General features: G+C 37.1%; 3 protein-coding genes across 3 annotated transcripts in view; 2 read left to right on the top strand and 1 right to left on the bottom strand.

Moving 5' to 3' along the window:
- Nucleotides 1-169, bottom strand: part of LOC107602448 (uncharacterized protein KIAA2013 homolog) — a 5103-nt gene extending 4934 nt beyond the window's left edge. The window contains exon 1 of the mRNA XM_016294941.1: nucleotides 79-169. Within this exon, the coding sequence (XP_016150427.1) occupies nucleotides 79-169 (91 nt within the window). The remainder of the gene's footprint in view (nucleotides 1-78) is intronic.
- Nucleotides 170-2679: 2510 nt separating this feature from the next.
- On the top strand, nucleotides 2680-20978 carry LOC107602447 (procollagen-lysine,2-oxoglutarate 5-dioxygenase 1-like). Its single transcript, XM_016294940.1, has 17 exons — nucleotides 2680-2913; nucleotides 4422-4513; nucleotides 5895-6028; nucleotides 6136-6299; nucleotides 8327-8439; nucleotides 8620-8683; nucleotides 9312-9409; nucleotides 9536-9637; nucleotides 10439-10570; nucleotides 12954-13075; nucleotides 13613-13717; nucleotides 14015-14140; nucleotides 14328-14558; nucleotides 16490-16615; nucleotides 16803-16944; nucleotides 18891-19049; nucleotides 20712-20978. Exons 1-17 carry the CDS (start codon nucleotides 2829-2831, stop codon nucleotides 20865-20867), a joined length of 2151 nt encoding a protein of 716 aa, XP_016150426.1. The 5' UTR covers nucleotides 2680-2828; the 3' UTR covers nucleotides 20868-20978.
- Nucleotides 20979-20995: 17 nt separating this feature from the next.
- Nucleotides 20996-27324, top strand: part of LOC107602467 (mitofusin-2-like) — a 31366-nt gene continuing 25037 nt past the window's right edge. The window contains exon 1 of the mRNA XM_016294979.1: nucleotides 20996-21003. The gene's annotated coding sequence lies outside the window, so the exon portion shown is untranslated. The remainder of the gene's footprint in view (nucleotides 21004-27324) is intronic.

The raw sequence follows: 27324 nt of genomic DNA, 5'->3' as shown, positions 1-27324 counted from the left end.
ATATATATACATAAAAAGGGCGCTTACTCAAGAAGAATTCAAGAAGAGTGTGTTGTTGTTTCTAATCAGCAGCATTACCTGTCAAAGGATAATCTAAGATCTTGTACACTCTTAAAAATAAAGGTTCTTTATTGGCATCTTTTGTTCCAAAAGAACCTTTAACGTCCATGGAACCTTACCATTGTGCAAAAGGTTCTTTATAGCGGAAAAAGTAGATGTAGTTTAGCTGTAAAATAAAAAAATGGTTTACTGAAAATGGTTCTTCTATGGTTCATTGCTACAAAACCCTCCTTTTGGAACCTTTATATTTAAGAGTGCAGTGGCTGGTAGAGAAGGCCAATTTACATTACACTCAATACTTGTATTTGGCTAGTGGCAGTTTCCAGTTTCTGTCCAATTTTTTATATTTCTTTCTGTCTTTTTTTCCAGGGGAAGGGGGGGATTTTGAGTTAAAACTACTGTACTGTTTGTACTGTACTTCCATAATACACTGAATACTTCTAAGATTAAGGAAGGAAGGATTTGTCATGATATGACCCCTAAGATTAATTAAAGGGATAGTTCACCCAAAAATAAAAATTCCAAACCTATATAAGTTTCTCTCCTCTGCTGAACACACAAGAAGATATTTTGAAGATTGTTGGTACCCAAACATTTGCTGCTTGCCATTGACTTCCATAGTATGAAAAAAAAAAACTATGGTAGTCAATGGCTTTCAGCAACTGTTTGGTTATCAACATTCTTCAAAATATCTACTTTTGAGTTCAACAGAAGAAAATTTCATACAGGTTTGGAACAACTTAAGGGTGAGTAAATGACTCCAGAATTTTCACTTTTGGGTGAGCTATCCCTTTAATTCAGAACTGTAAAAAAAATGTTGAGGTGCATACAATGAACCTGAAATATATATACTGAATAGCAATTATGTCAGACTGTGCTCAGTCGACTTGCCAGATATTCAGTGGAGGGCGATCACTGCAGCGGGCATCAGTGGAGGGCGATCACTGCAGCGGGCATCAGTGGAGGGCGATCACTGCAGTGGGCATCAGTGGAGGGCGATCACTGCAGCGGGCATCAGTGGAGGGCGATCACTGCAGTGGGCATCAGTGGAGGGCGATCACTGCAGCGGGCATCAGTGACTTCCTGACAGCAGTAAAAGCTGGGAGTGGCAGACAGCTCTGACAGGCATAGTAGTGTTAACTTATCAAGCTTGACTTGAAGAGCAACGCGCACAAAGGGCTATAATAATTTCTTCAGTCACTGAGTGCTGGAAACCCCTACTTCCTCATTGACGAAGCAAACACTTGAGTGTCGAGTTTCCGTTCAAATAAGTGCAAAACAACTCCAAACATCTGTTAAACCAGCAACTTGTAGCTGCACAGTTTGTGTTTATTGCAGTGCTGTAGTTGCTGTTATCAGGCTAGTCAGCACAGTTCTGCTCACCCTTCCGCGTTTACTTTGTCGCCTCGAAGCAATGTTTGCGCCGCGTGTTCCGGCTAGAGTTCAGTTATTTCGACGGTCGCTTGTCTGTGTTATTTGCTGTGTGTACATGTCTCCCTCAGCCAGCTGACACCTCTGCTTGCGGAAGGAAGACCAGCAGGCTGCCGTAAAAACACCGGAAGTGTCGAAGACCTGTCGTAGTTCGAGCTGTGGCTAAAGCGCTTGAAATCGCTGTTCCAGGATCAGCCCTTAGCAGCGTGTTTAACGTCCCTGCAACGCAGCGGAAGACAAAACTGATCCTGGACCAGTATTTAAGACCGACCTGGCAACGTCGAAACGGTGATGACTGCTGCCTTTGCTGTTTTCAGTCCGTGGAACTAATAGATGAGATAGTTTGTTTTAAAGACGACAGTTTTAAATATAATGGTATATATATATATATATATATATATATATATATAATTTTTTTTTTTAATAAATAGATAAATAAATAAATAAGTGTGTTGGTATTTAATTATATTGGGTAACCAACATATTTTATATGTGCATTAAATAAATAAATAAATGCTGCATATTTTTGACAGGCCTAATACTTGTATAACTTGTAATAAAAGATAATTATAGATTTTTTTTAACATTTGATAAATGCACTTAATATATATATATATATATATATAATAGATCGCTTTCTCTAGTTGCCTAATAAACTATATTGTTGGCTTTTGTTCTTCTTTTGTAAGTCACTTTGGATAAAAGTGTCAATTAAATGCATGCATATAAATGTATATATAATTTATATTTCATTATTATTATGAAATAGTCTGACATAATTTGTTTTTGTTTTTAATTTGCATTCATATTTAATTTGTAGCCCACTGTACAGACAAGAGTTAACTATAAAAAGATTTCATCTGGAAGTTTATAAATGTTTATAATTGAAAGGTTCAAAAATGTATATATTAGATTTCGTTACTAGCCTATATTCAAATATTGTGTTTTAATTTACTTTTGCTAAAAAGCCTATCTAATTTCACATTCCAGTGTGACAATTGTGTTCAACAAACTCTTTTGCCTATAGCTTTTTTTTTTTTGAAGACAAAACTTTAACATACCATCAGAAATATGAATTGGAGTAAAAAAAAGTGGTTTTATTCATGCTTTTTCCCTCCTTGTAATTGTATACATCGAGGACAGTTGTGACGCTTTGAACTCCCGTTCATAACAAACTGAGCTGCTCCTCTCCTTCTGCTGAAGCCGAGGGTGGAGGAAGGCAGGAGTGGGCAGGCTGTGTTTGCTCGGGAATGCAGAACTAACTCTCTCTCGAGGAAAGGCCTTGTTTCATCAGCCGCCGTGTTACTGTGGAGGACGGAAGAATAACGGGTCCGAAGATGAGAGGAGTTCTGGGCATGCTCGCCTGTTTGTTTGCGTCCTTTTCTCCGCTCGCCTGTAATCAGCAGGGCTCGATCCCCGAGGGTAAGGCAGTGCTTTCAGCTGATCTCAGTGTGAACAGGCTGTTTGCATTGATACAGTTCTCCAGACGCACCGCTGACGTGGACCCCTTCTTCACACAGATATCAGTGCGGATCCGCTCAGCTTATGATGATCAATCACAGCAAATTACACTAAAACGATGCAAAAAGTTCTCACGTTTGTAAATAAGAGCAACAACAACAAAAAACTAAAATTGCGAAATGTGAGTGCAACAAAAGACTTTGTTACATTGTAGCTACGCTCGTTTTCTCGGAGCCAGATATGTTCAAGGTAACCTAGACTGCGTTGCAAGAAAAATAAATAAAGCACAGTGTCGGCTAAAGAGATACCACTTTTGCAGCAGAACTAGCTTTCTTGACCAGGTCGAATAATGTATACGAGTATGTTAAAGGGATAGTTCACCCAAAAATGAAAATGTGATGTTTATCTGCTTACCCCCAGGGCATCCAAGATGTAGGTGACTTTGTTTCTTCAGTAGAACACAGACGGAGATTTTTAACTCAAACCGTTGCAGTCTGTCAGTCTTATAATGCAAGTGGATGGGAATCACGGCTTTGAGAGTCAAAAAAACATACACAAACAAAACCAAATTAAACCCTGCGGCTCGTGACGATACATTGATGTGTAAAGACACGAAACGATCGGTCTGTGCAAGAAACTGAACAGTATTTATATCGTTTTTTTACCTCTGATTCTCCGCAATGTCCGAACTGTCCTGAGCGCGTTCGCGTCTTCTTCTTCTTCTTGCTTTATAATTATAAGTGCATTATAAGTATCATCACGAGCCGCAGGGTTTAATTTGGTTTTGATTGTGTATGTTTTTTGACTCTCAAAGCCATGATTCCCATCTTACTGCCATTATAAGACTGACAGACTGCAACGGTTTGTGTTAAAAATCTCCGTTTGTGTTCTACTGAAGAAACAAATGGCGCTTTTCCACTGCATGGTACGGCTCCGTACGGGTCACTTTTGGGGGGGTTTCCACTGGGTACATTACCTGGTACCTGGTACTTTTTTTAGTACCACCGCGGTGGGGGTTCCAAGCGAACCGTACCGTTACCAAAACGTGACGTGTAAACTCTGCCGATCACGGATTGGCCGGAGAGAATCGTCACTACCTAACGACACCACCGTCGCAACTATAACGACATGTGAATAATCCCGCCCGCTCTAAAGCGATACTAAACTGCAGTGGAAACGCAAACCGAGCCGTGCCGTGCCATATTGAGCCGTACCGAGCCGAGTCGTACCACGCAGTGGAAAAGCGCCAAAAGTCACCTACATCTTGGATGCCCTGGGGGTAAGCAGATAAACATCACATTTTCATTTTTGGGTGAACTATCCCTTTAATATTGCAGCTGTGCCTGGAGTTGCTGTCTGATCCTCACAAGAGAGCAGTGGCTGTGGGATTCCCATTAGGATGTGCTCTTCCAGCACGTAGACAGAGGAGCTGCACGTTCCTGTGTGTTCATGCTGTTGTGTGTTTTCAGGAGATCTTCTCGTGCTGACTGTGGCCACGCAGGAGACTGATGGCTTCAGGCGCTTCTTGAGATCCGCAAAGCACTTCAATTACACCATCAAGGTGAGGCGGTTATTCTACAGTCACTGGTTTGAAATAAGTATGTTAATAAAGTGCAACGTTAGGGTTTTCTATGAAGTTATCAGGTTATAATTCAGATCGATTTTTTTTCTCTTGACTAGCTATAGAAGGCACAAAATCTCATCTGAACACTTCTGATGAATTTAGTCATTTGTGAGGTTAATCTAGTTTTGTTTCTCTAGAAAATATCCGCAAAGCACTTCAATTACACCATCAAGGTGAGGCGGTTATTCTACAGTCACTGGTTTGAAATAAGTATGTTAATAAAGTGCAACGTTAGGGTTTTCTATGAAGTTATCAGGTTATAATTCAGATCGATTTTTTTTCTCTTGACTAGCTATAGAAGGCACAAAATCTCATCTGAACACTTCTGATGAATTTAGTCATTTGTGAGTTTTAAATCAGTCGAAACAGTTTTGAGGTTAATCTAGTTTTGTTTCTCTAGAAAAGAATAATTTATGGCATCATATTATATTGAATATTACATTTTTTTGTGTCTATTTGGGAATGATTTGTGGACACATCAATGCTTTTTGGATTTGTGCCGTGAAAGCTAGTTTTTTTTTAGGTAAAAAGTAAAAGTGAAAAGATAAAATTAGACCCTTGAGGTAAAATGGGCCCCAGAGTTGGCACAGAAGGACCCAAGTGGCATGTTGATAGTAGTGTTATTATTTTTAAATGAAATACTTATTGTAATTAATGGGGTTATTATTCAGTATTACATTTTAGACATCTCTTCGCATTCATTGAAACTTATAGGCTAATTGAGTGAAATTAATGGTGCTTTTATGACTAATCTTCAATTAAAATACGGCCAATTAAATATGTAAATAGCCTATGCCTGTATAAAAGTCATAGCATAAATTTACCTTTCAGATGAATCTTTTTTACTGGGATTCTGCTTCGTCTGTCATCAGTTATTCAATTATTCGACTAAATTGTCAAAATACAATTTTAATTAGAATAGTAGATTTAGTATTTTAAAGACACTTAGAAAAATCGATTTGTTTCCTATAATAACACATTGGTTGATGCATAATCGTCCTGTATGCTAAACATGCCAAAATATCATTCTCATCCTTGCTATAATGCACAAAAACATAATTATATACTGTTTAAATCGTAATGCATAAATAATTACTACTTTACCTTTAATTTATTCTGATGTATATCAATATATTGCATGTCATTTTGTAGTATTTTATTAATTAGCATCATCCTGTCACTTTTTGTTCTTAATGAAAATTACATTAAATATGGGTTAAATATGACCTTGACATTTTTGTTAGATGCCCCCAATATAACACAGTTCACAGGTTATGATCCACAGACTGATGCCTGACATTCCTCTGCTGTTTTTTAGGTTCTCGGGAGGGGTGAATCATGGAAAGGTGGAGATTACATGTCTCCTCCAGGTGGAGGGCAGAAGGTGCGCCTGCTGAAGTCTGCTCTGGAGGACATACAGGACGAGAACAGAGTCATTCTTTTAGTGGATAGGTAGTTATGTCCATCATAATCATGCCTGGAATGATTTGTCTGTACCGTTTCCGCTATCAGTGTTGATCATTGACAGTAACGATTGTTTATGCTTGGGCTTTCCACAGCTATGACGTGATCTTTTCTTCTGGTCCGAGAGAGCTGCTGAAGAAATTTCAGCAGGCCAAGCACAGAGTTGTGTTTTCTGCCGAGACACTCATCTGGCCGGACCGTCACCTGGAAGACAAGCATCCTCATGTCAGGGAAGGGAAGAGGTTCCTTGGAGCAGGAGGCATGTCTTTCTCTCTTGTTCTATTATTAGCTTTAGATGTACGATAAGCTCTGTAAGCTCCATTTTGTATAGTTTTGGATTCAAAATGAATGTTATGAATCATTTACACATACATTTCACAATGACATGGCCTCCTGGGAGCTTTGTTTACTAGTCGGAAAGTCATAAATACGGCATCAGGTGTGTTCAAATCTCTTTAGTCAGAGCAAGATGTCGATATCCACAATGACATGGCCTCCTGGGAGCTTTGTTTACTAGTCGGAAAGTCATAAATACGACATCAGGTGTGTTCAAATCTCTTTAGTCAGAGCAAGATGTCGATATCCTTTTTTTTTTTTACAAAAAATACAGCAATGTTTTTTAAAGGAGTGGTTCACTGTTTTTTTTCTGGGCTTGATTGTGTTCATGGGGTGCAGTCTAACATGTGTTAATGCTTCGTTTTTTAAAAAAGCATTATTTTTCACATAGTTTACCTTTATTCCACACCGCTCTGTCCCTTCTCTGAGAAACGCACTGATCATTTCCTTCTTTTATGAAGCCCCTCCCTCAGAAATAGGCGATAGGCTCTGATTGGTTCGCTAGTCCAGTGTGTTGTGATTGGCTAAACCGCCTCTAGTGCGCATCTAACGCTTGTTTAACGCTTCTCTTAGCTATGTGAAAATAAGTGTATAATTGGAACAGTTCATTGTTGGAGCTGAGCTGAATGAGAGACAGAGAGAGAGAGAGAGAGAGAGATGAAGAGCGTGTGCAGAGCAGGGGGACGCGAGGAACAGTATTAAGAACCGCTGCTTTAGAACATTGATTTTGAAACTTGTGAATCCATTAGAATCGTTAGAAGACAGAATCGTGATTCATATATGAATAGATTTTTACGTGCACCTCTAGTTTTCTCTTCCTCTTCTCTAAAGCAGTGCAGCATGGCCTCGCCCCCTTTGCTGCCTTTTCCCGAGGGCGGGGTTTATCAGGGTCACATATATATATATATATATACAATCATCATTGAACGATACTATTTTTACTATACATATTACAAAATACTATATTTTTTATATGCAACTTTGTTAGTTATATTGTAAATATATATATATATATATATATACAGTATATATATAAAATACATTTACTGTCACTCGGTAAACTCGGGCTCAAAGAAAAGAGTTTCCCATTCATGATTATGATATTGTGGTGGCGTTAATGTGCGTTCAACTCCTAAAGTACGATCTTTCCGACATGACTCGAATGCACCATATATTTCACCACAAAATCAAAAGAGTAATTAAAAAAAATGTTTTATTTAAATACAAAGAGGCTCTTTTTAGGACCACTAAGATCCAATTTTGTTACGTTATTTTCATGAAAATTAAACCATTCTCATTACTGTAATACTTCAATAAAATGTCTTCAAAACAAAATAATGCATTACAATTAGAACTGTGTTGTATATACAATTATACTTTATTTTGTCGATTACAGTATGTTATACTTGGGTCTTTGTTTATTTTAAAGCCCTAAATTCAGCAATTATAAAATTATTATTTTAACAGTGGATGAATGCTTTAGTTTTGGAGGCAATGGTGCATAGAATAGAATGGAAGCAAACCAATGCCTTTAATAATATCTTGTAATTCATCATACAGTAGCTATAACCAAGCATACCACCAACTAAAATAATCACTTTTAACCTTATAATTCAGCGGTTGAATGTAATTGCGAAGAGCTCATATTCTTGTCTTTGTAGAGAGTTAGGCTACATTTACTAGGAACTGCTTTACTAAGACTTTTGAGGCTTCTTCCTTTCTCACAATCACTCATTTTTCTCATACTTGCATATAATCAGAGAATACTTTACTGTCATTATTGCCATCTGTAGCCTCTCTGAAAATCCACTCTCTTCCTTCTTTTCATGACTAATAATTCAAAGTTTAAATCATCCAAGTACACACCTAAACCAGATAATAATAATAATATGCGTCTGTTTATTTATGGGCTTTTTCCATTGTTACGCTGGATGTTTTCTTTTTTTCTAGGCTTCATTGGCTATGCACCCAATCTTAAACAGATGCTTTCGGACTGGTCAGGAGCAGATAGTGACAGTGACCAACTCTTTTTCACCAAGCTATATATCAACCCGGAGAAAAGAGTGAGTGTTTGGCTATAGTTTGTTGGGCATAGCGTGGTTTCCTAAAACTTTATTGCTCTGTTTTAAGATATGTTGCCCTGTTCTCAGAATGCACAGTCAAGTTCACAGTTTTCAGTAATGACACATTAAATGTGTTTACACTGCGTTTTGACATTTTCTTCCCTGTCATTTCCTCTTTAGAAGTCTATAAATATAACTCTGGACAACAAGTGCAGATTGTTCCAGAATCTTCACGGAGCTCTTGGTAAGTGTATCGTTTTGTGTTCTTACAGCCCGCTTTAGAAATACAGCTGTTGGAGATTTAATTGGAGAACAGCTCCATTGTAAACTTTAAGGAGGCTTCTGCAAATTTCTCCCTAGCATCAGCTCTCTGAAGAAAAGCATCCCTTTTTATGGTGCAGCGTCAGTACAGTTCTCGCTCTCTGATGCCTGCTGGGATGTTTCCTCTTTCTGTAACCTTTCAGTTTAATGAGGAATCGCTAATGCAATGCTTTGCTGAGGGTCTCAAATGCTGATTGGTTTCACGTGGACTGAAGTCTTCTATTTGAGTTTAAAGCTGCGTTCTGCTCGCCTGGCAGCTGTAGTTTTGACTCACTGCCAGATTGTGGGAGGAGAGCGACTTTAGGTGGTTTAAAAAGCTTCCTTTCTCTTTCTGGATCACAGGTATCCATTACAGATGCCCAAGGGAGATTCATTTAAACATTTATGGAGGAAATCCTTTATGAATGGGCCAGTAGATATTTATGGACATTTAACTGATCATATAACTACACAACGATTCAAACATAATTCAGCTGCAACTGAACGATTATGTCGAATTTTAATCAGAATATTAATGATATATATATATATATTTTTAATTGCATGAACAGATGAGGTCGTGCTGAAGTTTGAAGATGGACGCGTGCGAGCCAGAAATGTGCTTTACAACACTCTACCCGTTATTATCCATGGCAACGGACCCACCAAAGTAAAACTATTTTAGTGTTATGATCCAAATAACTGTAATGTAAAAGTAAGATCTTTTCTATAGCGTTCTGTCTTGTTCAGTTTAATAATAATAATAATAATTTAAAAAAAATGCTGTTTCTTTCAGCTTCAGATAAACTACCTAGGGAACTATATCCCACATCTGTGGATGTTTGAGACTGGCTGCACATTATGTAACGAGGGTCTGCGACCTCTTTCTGGACTCCAGGTGGGCCTTACGTTTACTATTTTTACCATCAGTGTTTTTTTAAATTAAAATTAATCATGAAAGCCATTTATAAAGGAACTGTTGTGTTTAGATTTATTGTATAGATTGTTTTATGAAATAACTTTAGTCAAATCCACTTTTACGGAGCATGAAGGGGGAAAAAGCAAGATATTGTGGCCACAAATTAGGAATTAGCTCCCATGACTAATTAATTAGTAACCAAACCAAACACAAAAAATGTGGCCACAAATTATTAAGTTGTGGGAGCAAATTTTTTAATTTATGGACTCGATACCTATTTCTTTCTTCTGCGTGGCATGTGCAGGGCTCCATACATCTTGATTATTAAATATTCATGATAACAATGTAAAGATTGACAGTGTGTAGTTATTACCCGAAGGAGCTGTTTATACCTGATGTGACCCTTAAAAATGGCCTACTTTAGTCAGGCTGATTCAGACATATTAAATATATAAATAAACAAATCTAAAATTGAAATAAAAAGCTGAAATTCAATTCAGTGTTCACTGTTCACATACAATACATTGCATTGAACCAATACAAATTTTAAAATTATTAAAATATATATTTTAAATAATACAAAATAATATAGAACTTTATGAACGTGACTACATTAATTTACACCAATAAAAGTCTAATTACTGCACATTTTCACTGTTTACACCATAAGCATTCATAGACACTTCCATAGGCAGCTAAACATATACATTTCAATTGAAATGAAGCTTCAGCTAAATAATTGCTTGGTTTATGAATGGCTTGGCTGTTTTTTGTCTGCAGGAGAGTCAATATCCTATGGTGGTCATTGGGATCTTCATCCAGCAGCCCACACCCTTCGTCTCTGTGTTCTTTGAGCGCTTGCTTAACCTCAAATACCCCAAAAACCGCCTCCAATTATTCATCTATAATCAGGTAAAACATTATGTTCAGATTTATAACTCTGTGCATTTTTAACAGTTAAGCGGTAACACTTTGCCATAAGGTTTAATTGTTAACATTTGTTAACTACATCAGTTAACACGAATTTACAATGAACAATACTTGAACAGCATTTATTAATATTAGTCTATGGTAAGTTAAATTTTTACTTATACATTTTTAACATGAATAAACAATGAACAATTCTATTTTTACTAACTAACATTAACAAAATTAAATGTTAGTTCATGTTAGCTAATGCATTTGCAAATGTTAAAGGGGTCATATGATGCTACTTTCAAAGCTCATTATTTTGTGTATTGGGTGTAATAGAATATGTTAGCATGCTTTAATGTTCAAAAAAGGCATTATTTTTCACGTACTGTTCATTATTGCAGATCCTCTATGCACAGTCTTTCTAAAATGTCAAGTCACCTTTATTTATATAGTGCTTTACACAGATTGTGTCAAAGCAACTTTGCAGCATTAAATAGGAAAATAGTGTGTCATTAATGCAAAAGGACAATAGTAAACACTCAATGTTCAGTTAAAGGCAGATCATCATTGAATTCAGTGGTCATCATCCAGCTCAGTTCAGTTTAAATAGTATCTGTGCAATCAAGTCGACGATATCGCTGGAAATGAAGTGTCCCCAACTAAGCAAGCCAGAGGCGAAAGCGGCAAGGAACCAAAACTCCATCGGTGACAGAATGGAGAAAAAACCTTGGGAGAAACAAGGCTCAGTTGGGGGGCAATTCTCCTCTGACCAGACGAAACCAGCAGTTCAATTCCAGGCTGCAGTAAAGTCAGATTGTGCAGAGGACTCAACTGGTTCCTGTGGTCTTGTCCCGGTGGCCGTCTAGGATTTGTTGAAAAAAATGTGTCGATTTCTACAAAGCCCCTCCTTCTAAAAGCGCAGTGTGCTCTGATTGGCCAGCTGACCCAGTGCGTTGTCATTGGCCGAACATCTCAAGCATGTGTCGGAAATGTAATGCTACAGAGGATACTACATTTGTAAACATAAATCCATCTCTGTCTGCACTTGTGATCGTAAGAACGACAAACAGTAAGCATTACTCTACACTTTACCAAACTCTGCATTTGAACAGTCAATAGCACATTTTAAAACATACATACGGGCTCTGATTCAGAAGCGCCAGATTGTCCGAGCAAAGTTGGAATTGCCCCATATTTTCAAGAGGTCCTCGCTGCAGCCTGTAGTACGATGACGTAGCTGGATCAGATCCAATACGTATTGGATGTTTGACGAGCATGCGCAGGTATTGGATTTTAATGCGCATACGCAAAGTGGGGCTGTCATTGAAGCTAGTATTTAACCCTCTGGGGTCTGAGGGTGTTTTGGGCCCTGGAGAAGTTTTGACATGTCCTGACATTTGTGCTTTTTTCAGTTGCTAATACACATTTTAATGACTAAGTTTAGTAGCACCATAATCAGCACAAACTGGGCTACAATAATATGTGGGCAGCATGTATGTATGTGATTGTGTTTTTGAGAAAACAACGTTTATGCGTGCTTAGTGAAAAACTAAAATTTTTAAGTCACTGAAATAAGGCCATAAAACACATACAGAACATTTGTTCACAAGACTATTGAGAACTGATCTTGAAGTCTAGAGTTTTTGCATCAGAATGATGTGAAAATCATCTTGTTTACTCACTCACAGAAAACAATATATTGATTTAAATTTTCTAAGACACTTTTTGTGTAGAAAAGGAATATGCGAGGGGGCGTGAATGGTCATGTATAATGAGTGATTCACACCTGAGAAGACAAAGGCCTGCATAATGAGCTGTCAGGTGTGTGACTGAGAGGGAATTGCTACAAGAAAGAATGAGGAAAAAGAAATGTATCTATTTTTTGTTTGTAGTTTATTTAGAATATACTGTATATAACTATCACATCATTTTGGGAGTGTGTGCATCACATGGTCTTAGCTGTGGTCCGGGTTCTTGTGTTCTGTAACTTTGCAGATCTTATACATGCACAAACAGCTACAAAACACACTAAAGTAAAAGGAAAACATGCAAACGCATCATATGACCTCTTTAATAAATGGGGCCTTATTGTAAAGTGTTACCAATTAAGCTCTTAAAATGGTGACAGTCCTTATTTATTATTATATAGACATCTATCTATCTAAGATCAGTATTCGGTAACTGATACGCCTGTCCTGTTGAGCGTCTTTTCATAAGTTGGGTCTTCATTAAAGGCGGATCAGATTAGATTCACATGAACTTTGTGTATATTAATGAATCGCCTACATTGATGTTCATTACTGTAATTCTTCATGGATGTTTTTTTTTATGTTCAGTATATACCGTGAAGGACAATCCTTTTGATTCGTGTCTTTTGCAGGAATTACATCACGAACCACACATACGCTCATTTCTGGAGTATCACGAGTCTGAATACCAGGGTGTGAAGCTGATTGGACCAGAGGAGGATATAGATCCTCTGACCTCACGTGATATTGGCTTGTGAGTGTTTTTTTTTAAATACAATAGTTATTTTTACAAAAAATAAACAGAGTCAATTTTAATACTTCAACGTCCATAACCAGTGAACATAGGCCCTTTTCACACAAACGCGGTTATTTTTAAAACCGCAGTTTTTTCTACGCGGTTTGGCCGTTCGTCCACACGCAAACGCAGCAACAGGTCACTGAAACCGAACATTTTTGAAAACGCCTGCCAGGGTTTTTGGCTTGTGACGTCGGCGCCTGCACTGTTATCTCCGCCTACTGGAGACTTTTTTCAGGCTTCTGATTGGCCAACATGGCTTTACGGTTGAGACTATGTCGCCACCTGTTGGTTTGGCATGCTCTTGACAGTGCTTCATAGCATGCGTTTGCGTTTTCATTTGGACAGAGATTTTTTTAAAAACGGAAGAAGGAAAAACTCAGTTTATAAAAATACCCGTGTACGTGTGGACATGGCCATAGTTTGTCATTGTACGAATGGCTCCTCTATGCTTTGAATATTCCATTGATTTCTTTTTTTCTATTTTCGTTGCAGCGATATGTGTCGAGACAACATTGACTGTGAATACTTCTTCAGCATAGACGTGGACGTGGTTTTAAAGAATGAAGACATGCTTAGAATCTTAATTGAGCTCAATAAGTAAGTGAAGAAGTAAGACTTGAAGAAATGAAAGTACTTGACAAATTAAGGCAAATATGTTTTCTTTGTTGAGTTCATGTCCCCTATTGAAATAAAGTAATGTAGCTGGTGTCTTTAAAGATATATTTCAGGTTTTGAAATAATGAACCTGTATGGATAGCATCTGTTTGTAAGCATGCACAAATATTGCATGTACAATAATGTACTTGCCATGCAAACCTGTGGAGGATGCCTGATATTGATGCCTTCAAAGCCTTTTTTCTTTGATTCTAATCATTGTTTTTATGAACCTCACAGGCCTTTCATTGCACCAATGATGACCAAACCCGGGCGTCTGTGGACAAACTTCTGGGGTGCACTCAGTGCCGACGGGTACTACGCCAGGTCAGAGGATTACATGGACATAGTTAAAGGACGCCGCATGTAAGTTGGTGTTTAGTTCGTTTAATTTGTTCTGTGAAATCACTGAGAATCCACAGAGATATTGTTGTTGGAAGGAGGTCTGGTATGTTGAGTGTATTTCACTGCTCTAAAAATATGAAGCAGTCTTTGAAATGCATCAAACTGGGGCAAATGGCAAACATGTGACTGTTCTCCGGTGCCTCCACAGGGGTTTGTGGAATGTGCCATACATCTCTCACATATTCCTGATAAAAGCCGATACATTGAGGACTGATCTCAAAGATCCTGACCTGTTTGAATCTGCAACGCTTGATCCGGATATGGCCTTCTGCTCCAAAGTTCGAAACAAGGTCAGACAATACACTCAAATCACCAGAAGAAATAAAATACATTCAAACCAACTGTATTCACAGTCAATGTCGTCTCGACACATATCGCTGCAACGAAAATAGAAAAATATCATCTTATATCCCTGTTGAAAAAAACAGCATATGCTGGTTAGGTAGGTTTTGACGCTGGGATGCTGGTTTAAGCTGGTCCTTTGCTGCTTTACTGTCCTGAATAAGCTATTTCACATAACAGATGTTTATATATACTCCACAAGAAAAGAAAAAAAAACCTGAATTTATAATAATGTCCCCGTTCAAAAGTTTACATACCTTTGAATCTTAATACGGTGTCTTTTCCTGGATGATCCACGACTGTTTTTCTGTTTTGTGATAGTTGTTCATGAGATCTGCAACGCTTGATCCGGATATGGCCTTCTGCTCCAAAGTTCGAAACAAGGTCAGACAATACACTCAAATCACCAGAAGAAATAAAATACATTCAAACCAACTGTATTCACAGTCAATGTCGTCTCGACACATATCGCTGCAACGAAAATAGAAAAATATCATCTTATATCCCTGTTGAAAAAAACAGCATATGCTGGTTAGGTAGGTTTTGACGCTGGGATGCTGGTTTAAGCTGGTCCTTTGCTGCTTTACTGTCCTGAATAAGCTATTTCACATAACAGATGTTTATATATATTCCACAAGAAAAGAAAAAAAAAACTGAATTTATAATAATGTCCCCGTTCAAAAGTTTACATACCTTTGAATCTTAATACGGTGTCGTTTCCTGGATGATCCACGACTGTTTTTCTGTTTTGTGATAGTTGTTCATGAGTCCTGCCTTGGTCCTGAGCAGTTACCCTCCCAAAAAAATCCCCCAGCTCCTGCACATTCTTTGGTTTTCCAGCATCTTCTGCATATTTGAACCTTTTCCAGCAGTGACTGTATGACTTTGAGATCCATCTTTTCACACTGAGGACAACTGAGGGACTCATATGCAACTATTACAAAAGGTTCATACGCTCACTGATGCTCAAGAAGGAAAAACCATGCATTAAGAGTGAAAACCTTTTGAATTTGAAGATCAGGGTAAATTTTACTTATTTTGTCTTCTGAGAAACATGTAACTATCTTCTGTAGCCTCTGAAGGGCAGTACTAAAAGAAAAAAAGATGATATGTAGGCAAAATAAGAAAAAAATCTCTTAATGCATGGTTTTTTCTTCTTGAACATCAGTGAGCGTTTGAACCTTCTGTAATAGTTGCATTTGAGTCCCTCAGTTGTCCTTAGAGTGAAAAGATGGATCTCAAAATCATACAGTCACTGCTGGAAAAGGTTCAAATATGCAGAAGATGCTGGAAAACCAAAGAATGTGCAGGAGCTGGGGGATTTTTTTGGGGGGGGAACTGCTCAGGACCAACTCAGGACTCATGAACAACTATCACAAAACATAAAAACAGTCATGGATCATCCAGGAAACGACACACGGTATTAAGATTCAAGGGTATGTAAACTTTTGAACGGGTCATTTTTATAAATTCAGTTATTATTTTTTCTTGTGGAGTATATATAAACATCTGTTATGTGAAATAGCTTATTCAGGACAGTACTAAATAAAAAATAACATGCAATTTTCATGAACTCTCTTATTTTGTTAAAATTATTAACATATTTGCATAAGACGTGGACGTGGTTTTAAAGAATGAAGACATGCTTAGAATCTTAATTGAGCTCAATAAGTAAGTGAAGAAGTAAGACTTGAAGAAATGAAAGTACTTGACAAATTAAGGCAAATATGTTTTCTTTGTTGAGTTCATGTCCCCTATTGAAATAAAGTAATGTAGCTGGCGTTTTTAAAGATATATTTCAGGGTTTGAAATAATGAACCTGTATGGATAGCATCTGTTTGTAAGCATGCACAAATATTGCATGTACAATAATGTACTTGCCATGCAAACCTGTGGAGGATGCCTGATATTGATGCCTTCAAAGCCTTTTTTCTTTGATTCTAATCATTGTTTTTATGAACCTCACAGGCCTTTCATTGCACCAATGATGACCAAACCCGGGCGTCTGTGGACAAACTTCTGGGGTGCACTCAGTGCCGACGGGTACTACGCCAGGTCAGAGGATTACATGGACATAGTTAAAGGACGCCGCATGTAAGTTGGTGTTTAGTTCGTTTAATTTGTTCTGTGAAATCACTGAGAATCCACAGAGATATTGTTGTTGGAAGGAGGTCTGGTATGTTGAGTGTATTTCACTGCTCTAAAAATATGAAGCAGTCTTTGAAATGCATCAAACTGGGGCAAATGGCAAACATGTGACTGTTCTCCGGTGCCTCCACAGGGGTTTGTGGAATGTGCCATACATCTCTCACATATTCCTGATAAAAGCCGATACATTGAGGACTGATCTCAAAGATCCTGACCTGTTTGAATCTGCAACGCTTGATCCGGATATGGCCTTCTGCTCCAAAGTTCGAAACAAGGTCAGACAATACACTCAAATCACCAGAAGAAATAAAATACATTCAAACCAACTGTATTCACAGTCAATGTCGTCTCGACACATATCGCTGCAACGAAAATAGAAAAATATCATCTTATATCCCTGTTGAAAAAAACAGCATATGCTGGTTAGGTATGTTTTGACGCTGGGATGCTGGTTTAAGCTGGTCCTTTGCTGCTTTACTGTCCTGAATAAGCTATTTCACATAACAGATGTTTATATATACTCCACAAGAAAAGAAAAAAAAACCTGAATTTATAATAATGTCCCCGTTCAAAAGTTTACATACCTTTGAATCTTAATACGGTGTCTTTTCCTGGATGATCCACGACTGTTTTTCTGTTTTGTGATAGTTGTTCATGAGTCCTGCCTTGGTCCTGAGCAGTTACCCTCCCAAAAAAATCCCCCAGCTCCTGCACATTCTTTGGTTTTCCAGCATCTTCTGCATATTTGAACCTTTTCCAGCAGTGACTGTATGACTTTGAGATCCATCTTTTCACACTGAGGACAACTGAGGGACTCATATGCAACTATTACAAAAGGTTCATACGCTCACTGATGCTCAAGAAGGAAAAACCATGCATTAAGAGTGAAAACCTTTTGAATTTGAAGATCAGGGTAAATTTTACTTATTTTGTCTTCTGAGAAACATGTAACTATCTTCTGTAGCCTCTGAAGGGCAGTACTAAAAGAAAAAAAGATGATATGTAGGCAAAATAAGAAAAAAATCTCTTAATGCATGGTTTTTTCTTCTTGAACATCAGTGAGCGTTTGAACCTTCTGTAATAGTTGCATTTGAGTCCCTCAGTTGTCCTTAGAGTGAAAAGATGGATCTCAAAATCATACAGTCACTGCTGGAAAAGGTTCAAATATGCAGAAGATGCTGGAAAACCAAAGAATGTGCAGGAGCTGGGGGATTTTTCTGAAGAACAGCAGGCAGTTGAACTGCTCAGGACCAACTCAGGACTCATGAACAACTATCACAAAACATAAAAACAGTCATGGATCATCCAGGAAACGACACACGGTATTAAGATTCAAGGGTATGTAAACTTTTGAACGGGTCATTTTTATAAATTCAGTTATTATTTTTTCTTGTGGAGTATATATAAACATCTGTTATGTGAAACTCAGTCCTGGAGGCAAGATTATAGTTAGTTTGTAATAGTACATACTGTATAAGATTATAGTCCTGTCTTTGAGAATATATAAACTATTTTACCTTTAAAATATTTTGAGGTCAGCAATTTTTTAAAAGAAATGTATACTTTTGTTCAGCAAAGATGCATTAAATTGATCAAAAGTGACAGTAAAGACTTTTATAGTGTTACACAATATTTCTATTTCAAATGTGAACTTTCTGTTCATCAAGTAATCATATATAATAAATATTAAGCAGAACTGTTTTCAACATTGATAATAATAAGAACCATTATTAATAATTGAGTATCAATAATAATTGATAAAACTCGAGCAGCAAATCAGCATATTACAATGATTACTGAAGGATCATGTGACACTGAAGAGTAATGATGCTGAAAATTCAGATTTGATCACAGGAATAAGTCACATTTTAACATATTCACATAGAACACAGTTATTTTAAATTGTCATAATATTTCACAATATTACTGTTCTTACTGCAGTTTTGATCAAATAAATGCAGCCTTGGTGAGCAGAAGACACTTTCAAAAAATCTTAATTTGAATAACTTTAGACTAGTTGTGTAAAAATGAAGACATTCCTGACTGGGTGATGTTTGCATGTCAGCATGAAGCAGCGTCACACATTTATTTCCAGTGAAACCAGATATTTGAGAAACTCCAGATATAATGAGATATAATTATTTTATTCTCATGGTCTGGAAGAGTGGCCATTGTAATATGTACCAGAGTGGAGGTGTTTTCTTTGAATGCTGCTTGATGACTCTGCCTCTGTGTGTGTGTTTGTCTCCTGCAGGCTCAGTTTGATCTGGCGTTTGTAGTCAGATATAAACCTGATGAACAACCCGCACTAAGACCACATCATGACGCCTCTACTTTCACTATCAATATAGCGCTCAATCAACTGGGGATTGACTATCAGGTGAGTGAAAACATGGCTGTGATGCTTGGCTCTGCTATACACCGTTTTCTTTTTGTTAAATGCCTTTTGTTAAGTGTCTTATTTAAAGTGCATTTTTATATTGTTCTAATCGAAAATCTTGTTTTCCTGGTGAGCGTGAATCATGGTTTATTACTGTTTTGTTCAGTTGTCTAAAAGCAAATTACACTCCCCATAGAACAAATTAAAAAAACAATTTTGCTTAGTATTTTGATTAGTGTTTTATAGTATTCATAGTATGTGCAGAACATACTGGCTAGCTTTACTGAGTGCAGAAATGATTGTGGCTTTTATAAATTTTTCTGGTGTTATTAAAATATTATATTAAAGCTAATTTAGCTTTTGTTTGTGATGATAGTAAGTTGTAAAAAGCCAAAAAATGTTGTATTGACCAACATTAAGCAACATTTTGGCTTGTGTCTAAAGAAAATATTGATTAAGTATGGTACACTGCAAAAAATAGGAAACACAGTTGTCCGATTTAGTCAGTCATATTATTTGTGATCTACACAACCAAACTGTGTTTCTCTTCTAAACTTGAATTATTCGCTTTTAAATTAGTTTATTTAAAATGTTGAAATACCTGAAACTGTCCTGCATGCTTTGCATGGGACTTAATGGGGGGAGAATGAATTCTAAAATTAAGTTTTCTCTTGTGTTTTTTATGAAATTGAATTGCATGATAAAGTTCTAATTGCATGTTATAAAGTCAGAATTGCATGATAAAGTTCTAATTGCGTGTTATAAAGTCAGAATTGTGAGACATAAACTCACAACTCTGTGAAATAGTCATAAGTGAGAGATTTAAACTGAAATGTAATGAAATGTGGACTTTTTTTCTCAGAATTGTGATTTTTATATCTCGACCAATTGCGAGACACAATACGGAATAGAGTCAGAATTGCGAGAGGTTAAATTCACAATTGCAAGGAAAAAGCCAGAAATGTGAGGGGAAAAAGTCACAATTACCTTTTTTAATTTTTTTAGTGGCAGAAATGGGCTTCCATACCTTCTTCGTGCTTGTAAAGTGAAACAATTACCTTTAAAGGGGTGCTATTATGCTTTTTCACTTTTTCAACTTTAGTTAGTCTGTAATGTCTATGTCGGAGACATGCTAGCTTTCCCAAGGCAGACAAACTTAGAGTGGTTACAATCATCCGGGTTTAAATCGAGCTCAAATTGATTTGATTTTGACGCCATATTTATACAGAAGCTCACAGTAAGGCTGTGAAAGTAAAGTATGTCACGCCCCTATGGTAAGGGGCGTGACATTTCCCAACCAGGCCAGCTATCCAATCACAACACACACTGGCCCGGCTAACCAATCACAGCACACACTGACCCGGCTATCCAATCACAACACACACTGGCCCTTCAGAAGGCGGGCCTTCATTTGATACAGGAACTATTCGAGCCGTTCATGCCAGACTGGGGAGAGAGGTGTTGTAATAATGTAAAATATGTGAAAAATAATGTGTTTTTCGAACAACCTAGTATGAGAGCCTGTTCTAGTACACCCCCAAAACAAAATCAAGACTTTGTAAATGAGCATAATAGGACCCCTTTAAATATGTGTCTGCTATTTTGAAGCAGTTTGACAGAGCAAGAGCCGACTGTATTAATGATCCGTGACTTTCTGTTCAGGGTGGCGGCTGCCGGTTCTTGAGGTACAACTGCTCCGTTAACGCTCCCAGGAGAGGCTGGGCACTCCTGCACCCTGGACGCCTCACTCACTACCACGAGGGTCTGCCCACCGTAGAGGGGGTCAGATACATCTCGGTCTCATTTGTGGACCCTTGAACCACTTTGTATTGGAAACTTGAATTTGCTTTGAATTCAGAAGACTCTAGAACAGTGTTTCTCAACCCTGGTCCTGGGTGCCCCCCAGCACTGCACATTTTGTATGTCTCCCTTATCTGACACACACACATTTCAGGTCCTGGAGTTTCTGTTAATGAGCTAATGAGTTCTTAGGTGTGTTTGATTAGGGAGACACACAAAATGTGCAGTGCTGGGGGGCGCCCAGGACCAGGGTTGAGAAACACTGAATAATCAAATAATAAACAAGAATATGTTGACACAGTGCCTTACATTGTGAATATGCCAGTGTATATATATATGTTCCATATGTTTTGTTATGTAAAAGCATCTTTTGATAACGATCGATGAATGTCGAAAGTAGTTTGACAGATCACAATGCGATATGTCACTTATATGCAATGACATTTCACTCGTTTATTTATTGTCATGTATTGAAGGGATTATTCCATACAGATGATGTGGATGTGTTTCAATAATGGATCTGTCCTTGTTTGACATTCACAGGTTTATTGAGTTGTTTTCTTTATTGATGCCCCTCAAGCAATTGGTACTGCTGTTTGAAAAGAGTCTGACATATGGTTTGTTTTCTTACTGCTTAATATTGCTAGTTAAGAGATTTTTTGTTTATGGATCGGTCATGTCATGAGTTTTGGAAGAAGAAAGAAGAGAACAATTGTAATGGTTAAAGGTATATAATTATTATGTCACCCAAAAATGGAATAACCTGTATTCACAAAAGAAGCAGTAGTACCTGTGTTGTCTGCCATTTGACTTTTTTTTTCAAAGCAGAGTTCTTTAATTTATCATCTGAAAATAAGTTTTTAGCTCTCTTATGAAACTGAATCCTTACCATAATCCATGCATTTACTGATTTAGGGGGGGAAATCAATGTAGCATAACAACATATTCACTTTCTTGGGAGCTTCTGGCAAAACGTCAGGCCTTGGTACCCTGAAAGTTTCATTGGTCAAGTACAGTGAGTCTAAATTAGGAGTTTTTGTTTCACTTTTAGTGTATAATTAAAATAAAAGAACTGTTAACGTTTCTACATTAATCTTTAATATGTTTCTGAGTGTTATTTTAGAAAATGTAAATCTATACGTTACATAGTCACGTGCTACCTGTGACTTTTCACTGTTCACAGTTTTAATTACTAAGAATATTGTCAGAGCTGGGTAGATTATTTACAAATTGTAATGCGTTACTGATTCCAAATTGCATGACAAAAATTGAAGTTAGTAACGTAATCCATTACATTACACATTTTAGGTAATATAATCAGACTAGTTTTTGATTACTTTTGACCTAAATCGGTTATCACATTGTTTTTAATAGTATAATACTGTACCATATTGATATAAAAATACAAATTTGAAGAAAATATATTCCATTCATTGTTATTAACAACATGAAGCATACTAAACATTACATTACGTCAAGGTTTAGCAAACGAGTTTGTGAAGGAACTGCAGGAGGTTCGTGAGTTTAATGAAAAGCTAATGCTTAGCCTAATTACATCATAAAAATGTGAAAATAAATCATTTTTAAATAAAACAAATAATAAAAAAAAGAAATATTTTATTTGTTTGCCTGCACGTCACGTGACCATAACCAACACCAGACAACCGTGAACAAGCAAATGCGATACTTTATTATTAAAATATTTTAAAATCTCAGGGGAACTTCAAGTAAATCTATTAGGTGAAAGAAGATCAAATGACGAAAAAAAGTTTGTGAATTTGTGCATTTTAATGTGTTTGAAAGACAAAAACCTTACAAAGACATAGGCTACATGGTTAAATACGTATAATTCAAATAAAAATTGTGTTTATCGTTGATGCAAATCCAGTGGTCAAATGCTGTGCCTTCCACAAAACTGGAAGACTTTTTGAATGTATATAAGCAGTATTTTAGAAAAAAAACATAAGATGAAAAAGAGGAATTAGGGAAAATAAAAAAATTATGAATAATTTATTGCTATTGTGTGAATAATATGTAATCATGTATTCCATAAAAATAACTGTAGTGTGATTACGAGTATTTTAAAATGTAATTGAATCTAATTACAAAGTACTTAATTTTTGGAATCTGTCTGATTACGTAATCCAGATTACATGCAATCAGTTACTACCCAGCTCTGAATAATGACAGTGTCGGGAAGGTTACTTTGGAAATGTAATAGGATACAGATTACAAGTTACCCAATTTAAAATGTACTGTAATAGTAGTGTAACTTTTTCAATTACTTTATTAAAGTAATCTAACGGATTACTTGTGATTACTTTTCTAAATTTCTAATGAAAGTTTATTTGCAACTGTTAATCATTTTCAAGCATTTACACCATGCAGGGTTAACCTTACAGTAGTGCTCAACACTGTCAGCCTTTCACAATCCTTCATCACTTGAATAAAGATGATCAAATTCGAACACATCCACCACAAAATCAGACTTTAGTACCGCCTTTTACTTTGAGATTGATCTGAAGTTCAATGCAGATTTAAAATCATAAGAAATAGTTTACTGATACTGTTTTTGAAACCAAATCTTTGCATAACTACAGGACACACTGCATCTAACACTGAAGTATATGATATGACGATAGTTTTCTCAAAATAAGTAAAATGCTCATGAAGTGACTCAGAGCAGTTCTAGAGATTATGTTTATGTGTTCATGTGCTCATATACTGAGGCTGAAAACACCGCGAGCTTCAGTAGGCCCATGTGTAGTAAATGAAACCGCATGTCTGCGCCATTCATTTCCACGAGGGGCGGACTGGGAGAAAAATTTCAGGCCAGGAAATCTCACTCATACACCCATAACAAATTCTGAAACATGGACAACCCTATTTTTAGTATGAACCTCACATAAAAAAGGTTTAAATCCTTAGGTTGGGGACATGCAAAATAATTAAAAGTTCTCTCCTGAACTGCACCTTCACTTCCATTTTTCTTTTCAGTCTCTTTATTTTGCCCTGATATCTATCTCTCACATGACTTTAATACTCAAGCTTTAACAAAACTATACTTTCTAAATTGCCTACATGTCTAAATTAGTACATCACCACAATATCTTTATAGAAAAATCCTAATACTGAACACGAGTCATGTTTTTTTTTTTTCTTACAAAAATTAACCATGCTTTTATTATTGTGAGAGTACAGTAACCATGTGGTTTTATTTTTAATAAAATCATTGTTAATTTTCGTAAGGGTTGTGTTATTGTCTGCACTAGCTCCCCCTAAACCTATTATACAATATGATTATTTGTCTGCTAAATAATAATAATAATAATAATAATAATTCATTACATTTATATAGCGCTTTTCTAGGCACTCAAAGCGCTTTACATTGTCAGGGGGTATCTCCTCATCCACCACCAGTGTGCAGCATCCACCTGGAGGATGCGACGGCAGCCATAGTGCGCCAGAACGCCCACCAAACACCAGCTTATTGGTGGAGAGGAGACAGAGTGATGAAGCCAATCAGTAGATATGGGGATTGTTAGGAGGCCATGATGGTCAGAGGCCAATGGGCAAATTTAGCCAGGATGCTGAGGTCACACCTCTACACTTTTCGAAAGACATCCTGGGATTTTTAATGACCACAGAGAGTCAGGACCTCGGTTTAACGTCTCATCCGAAGGACGGTGCTTGTTGACAGTATAGTGTCCCCATCACTACACTGGTGCGTTAGGACCCACACATACCACAGGGTGAACACCCCCTGCTGGCCTCACTAACACCTCTTCCAGCACCAACCTAGTTTTCCCAGGAGGTCTCCTATCCTGGTACTGACCAGGCTCAGCCCTGCTTAGCTTCAGTGTGTAATCAGTCTTGGGCTACAGGGTGATATGTGAAATGACTACTGTAACATTACAATAGATAATAATGATGTCCTTTATACAGTATTTTGAGTGATGACTGATGAGCAATGGGCTGCTGCTGCTTAACGAAGTAAACGAAGACAAAACTACAATAGCATATTTACAGCTGAAACTGACCTGCACTTGAAACCCTGAATAGTAGTTTCGCTTCCACAGTCCTCTCCACAGTGTTGCCAATTTAGCAATTTTGTTGCTAAATTTAGCTACTTTTCAGATTACCCTCGCAACTTTTTCTTCCAAAAGCACCTAGCAACAAATGTAGCTATTTCAACATTTTATTTGGCTACTTTTAGCAACTTTTGATAAGTGACTCAAACTAAACGTTTTGTGAATCTAAATGTCACAAAAAGAGGAAACCAAAGATGCCTAGCAGTACAAACATCACGTGAATTAAATTATTGCTACCGGTATTTGCAATTGTTCAATTTGATAATAATAATGTAATAATTGTTCATTTATGATACACCTTGTTGTACCTGTGTTTGTTGATCAGTTAGTACACTGTAAGAAGAATATCTAGAAAAATGCAAGAGGTAGGCTTCTAGTATTTTTCCAGGACATTATCCGTCATCCATTATCCATTGTAAACCCTTTAACCCGAAACACAAAATACTTAATTTAAAATGCCGATAAAAACCTGTGAATTCTTTTCTTAAAGTGTAGCATACTGACTACTAATACACTGCTTAAAACTAATTGCTCAGAAAAAAAAACGTGTAAAAATGTGTAAGTGTTCGTTCAATAATTCTATGTTGTATATAAAAAGTTATTTATATTGTAACATATTATGCATTTATATTATTTTACGAACAAATCTAAATTAACATATACAAATATATTTTTTACTGAGATTTGATGTAGTGACAATTTTTGCGTCGTGATTACGTAATGACGTCACAACGTCACAACGTCATTTAGCAACAAATCGACCTTCCTCTAGCAACTTCCCCTGAAAACTAGTTGGCAACACTGCCTCTCCATTCTCTCTCTCTCTCGCATTGATTACTCTGATCCAAACCGTTTGGCCAAGCATGGCCAGTCACGACTAACCGATTCATGATTTATTAGAGATTTAATTATCGAATGGCGAATTCGGAAATAATCGCTTTAGTACATCCGGCAGGCAATTATACAATAATAATATTTAAATAGATGCTGTGAATTGTCCCGGTTCTCCCGATGGCCTGATTTCCACAGACACGCAGAACGTGCAGGATTCATATATTGTCTTTTTGCGGCTTAATATTCACAGACACTACTAGTCCATATCGCATTTTGATTCAAGTGTACTGAACTATTTTTGATTTATTCGTCCAAAATGTGGCATATTCGGTCCGCGTTAGGCTATATTAGGACTTCTGTTTTTATGACTGGATTCTACGAAGCAGTCTGTGTTTTCCTCATCGCGGTTATTATAGGGCCGTATGTCTCAGCGTAATCAGTGCAATTTGGGAAAGAAATCAATTAAATCTGTATGTGGATGTGCGTAAATATTCAAATGCAATCCCCTTTGTAATCGTTAACATTTTCATAAGTAACTGTAATTTAATTACACATTTTTTCTTAGTAACTGTAACTGATTGCAGTTACATTTATTTTGTAATTAAATTACATATCGCCGTTACGTGTAACTAGTTACTCCCCAACACTGATTATTGACACTGTCAATATTAAATATTAAAATTCAAGAATGTGTGCGGTGGATTTCTGGTTGTATGTCATGTACAAATCCTAGCTTTAACAGACAGATTTCACACACACGCAAAAAACGTCCTAAAATATGAATGACTCGTATCATATCTTCAACGTCCTTGAAGACTGAAGGAGTTCTTTTGTCAAACAAAAACCGTTGCGCTTCGATTACCAGCATAAACCAGCAAAGGACCAGCATAAACCAGCAAAGGACCAGCATAAACCAGCAAAGGACCAGCATAAACCAGCAAAGGACCAGCATAAACCAGCAAAGGACCAGCATAAACCAGCAAAGGACCAGCATAAACCAGCAAAGGACCAGCATAAACCAGCAAAGGACCAGCATAAACCAGCAAAGGACCAGCATAAACCAGCAAAGGACCAGCTTAGACCAGTTTAAACCAGCAAAGGACCAGCATCCCAGCATCAAAACATACCTAACCAGCATATGTTGGTTTTTTCAACAGGGAACCCAGCAATTGGGTTGTTTTGACCCAGGCCAAAACAACCCAATTGCTGGGTTTGTCCCTATTTTATCCAGCACTGGGTTATTTAACCCAGCATTTTTTAGAGTGTAGGAGCGACCAGTAATCACAGTAGAGATGATGGCAATAGCAACAGCACTACAGTGAATAGAGGAGACTCAAATCAAAAAGGTTATACTTTGTACAGATTCATGTTCGGCATTAAAGTCATTGCAATCGTTCACATCTCATAGTAGACAGGATATAGTAAATGAGATATATGAAGAATATGAACATCATGATAATATTTATGTGGATACCAGCTCATGGGGGGATAAAGGGTAATGAAAAGGTTGATGGATTAGCAAAGCAGGCTTTGGAAAACGAGGAGATCGT

The sequence above is a fragment of the Sinocyclocheilus grahami genome, unplaced genomic scaffold (assembly GCF_001515645.1).
Source record: "Sinocyclocheilus grahami isolate Dianchi unplaced genomic scaffold, SAMN03320097.WGS_v1.1 scaffold327.1, whole genome shotgun sequence".
Taxonomy (NCBI): domain Eukaryota; kingdom Metazoa; phylum Chordata; class Actinopteri; order Cypriniformes; family Cyprinidae; genus Sinocyclocheilus; species Sinocyclocheilus grahami.
The sequence above is the reverse complement of the archived record's forward strand: the minus strand, read 5'-3'. Positions and strand labels throughout refer to the sequence as shown.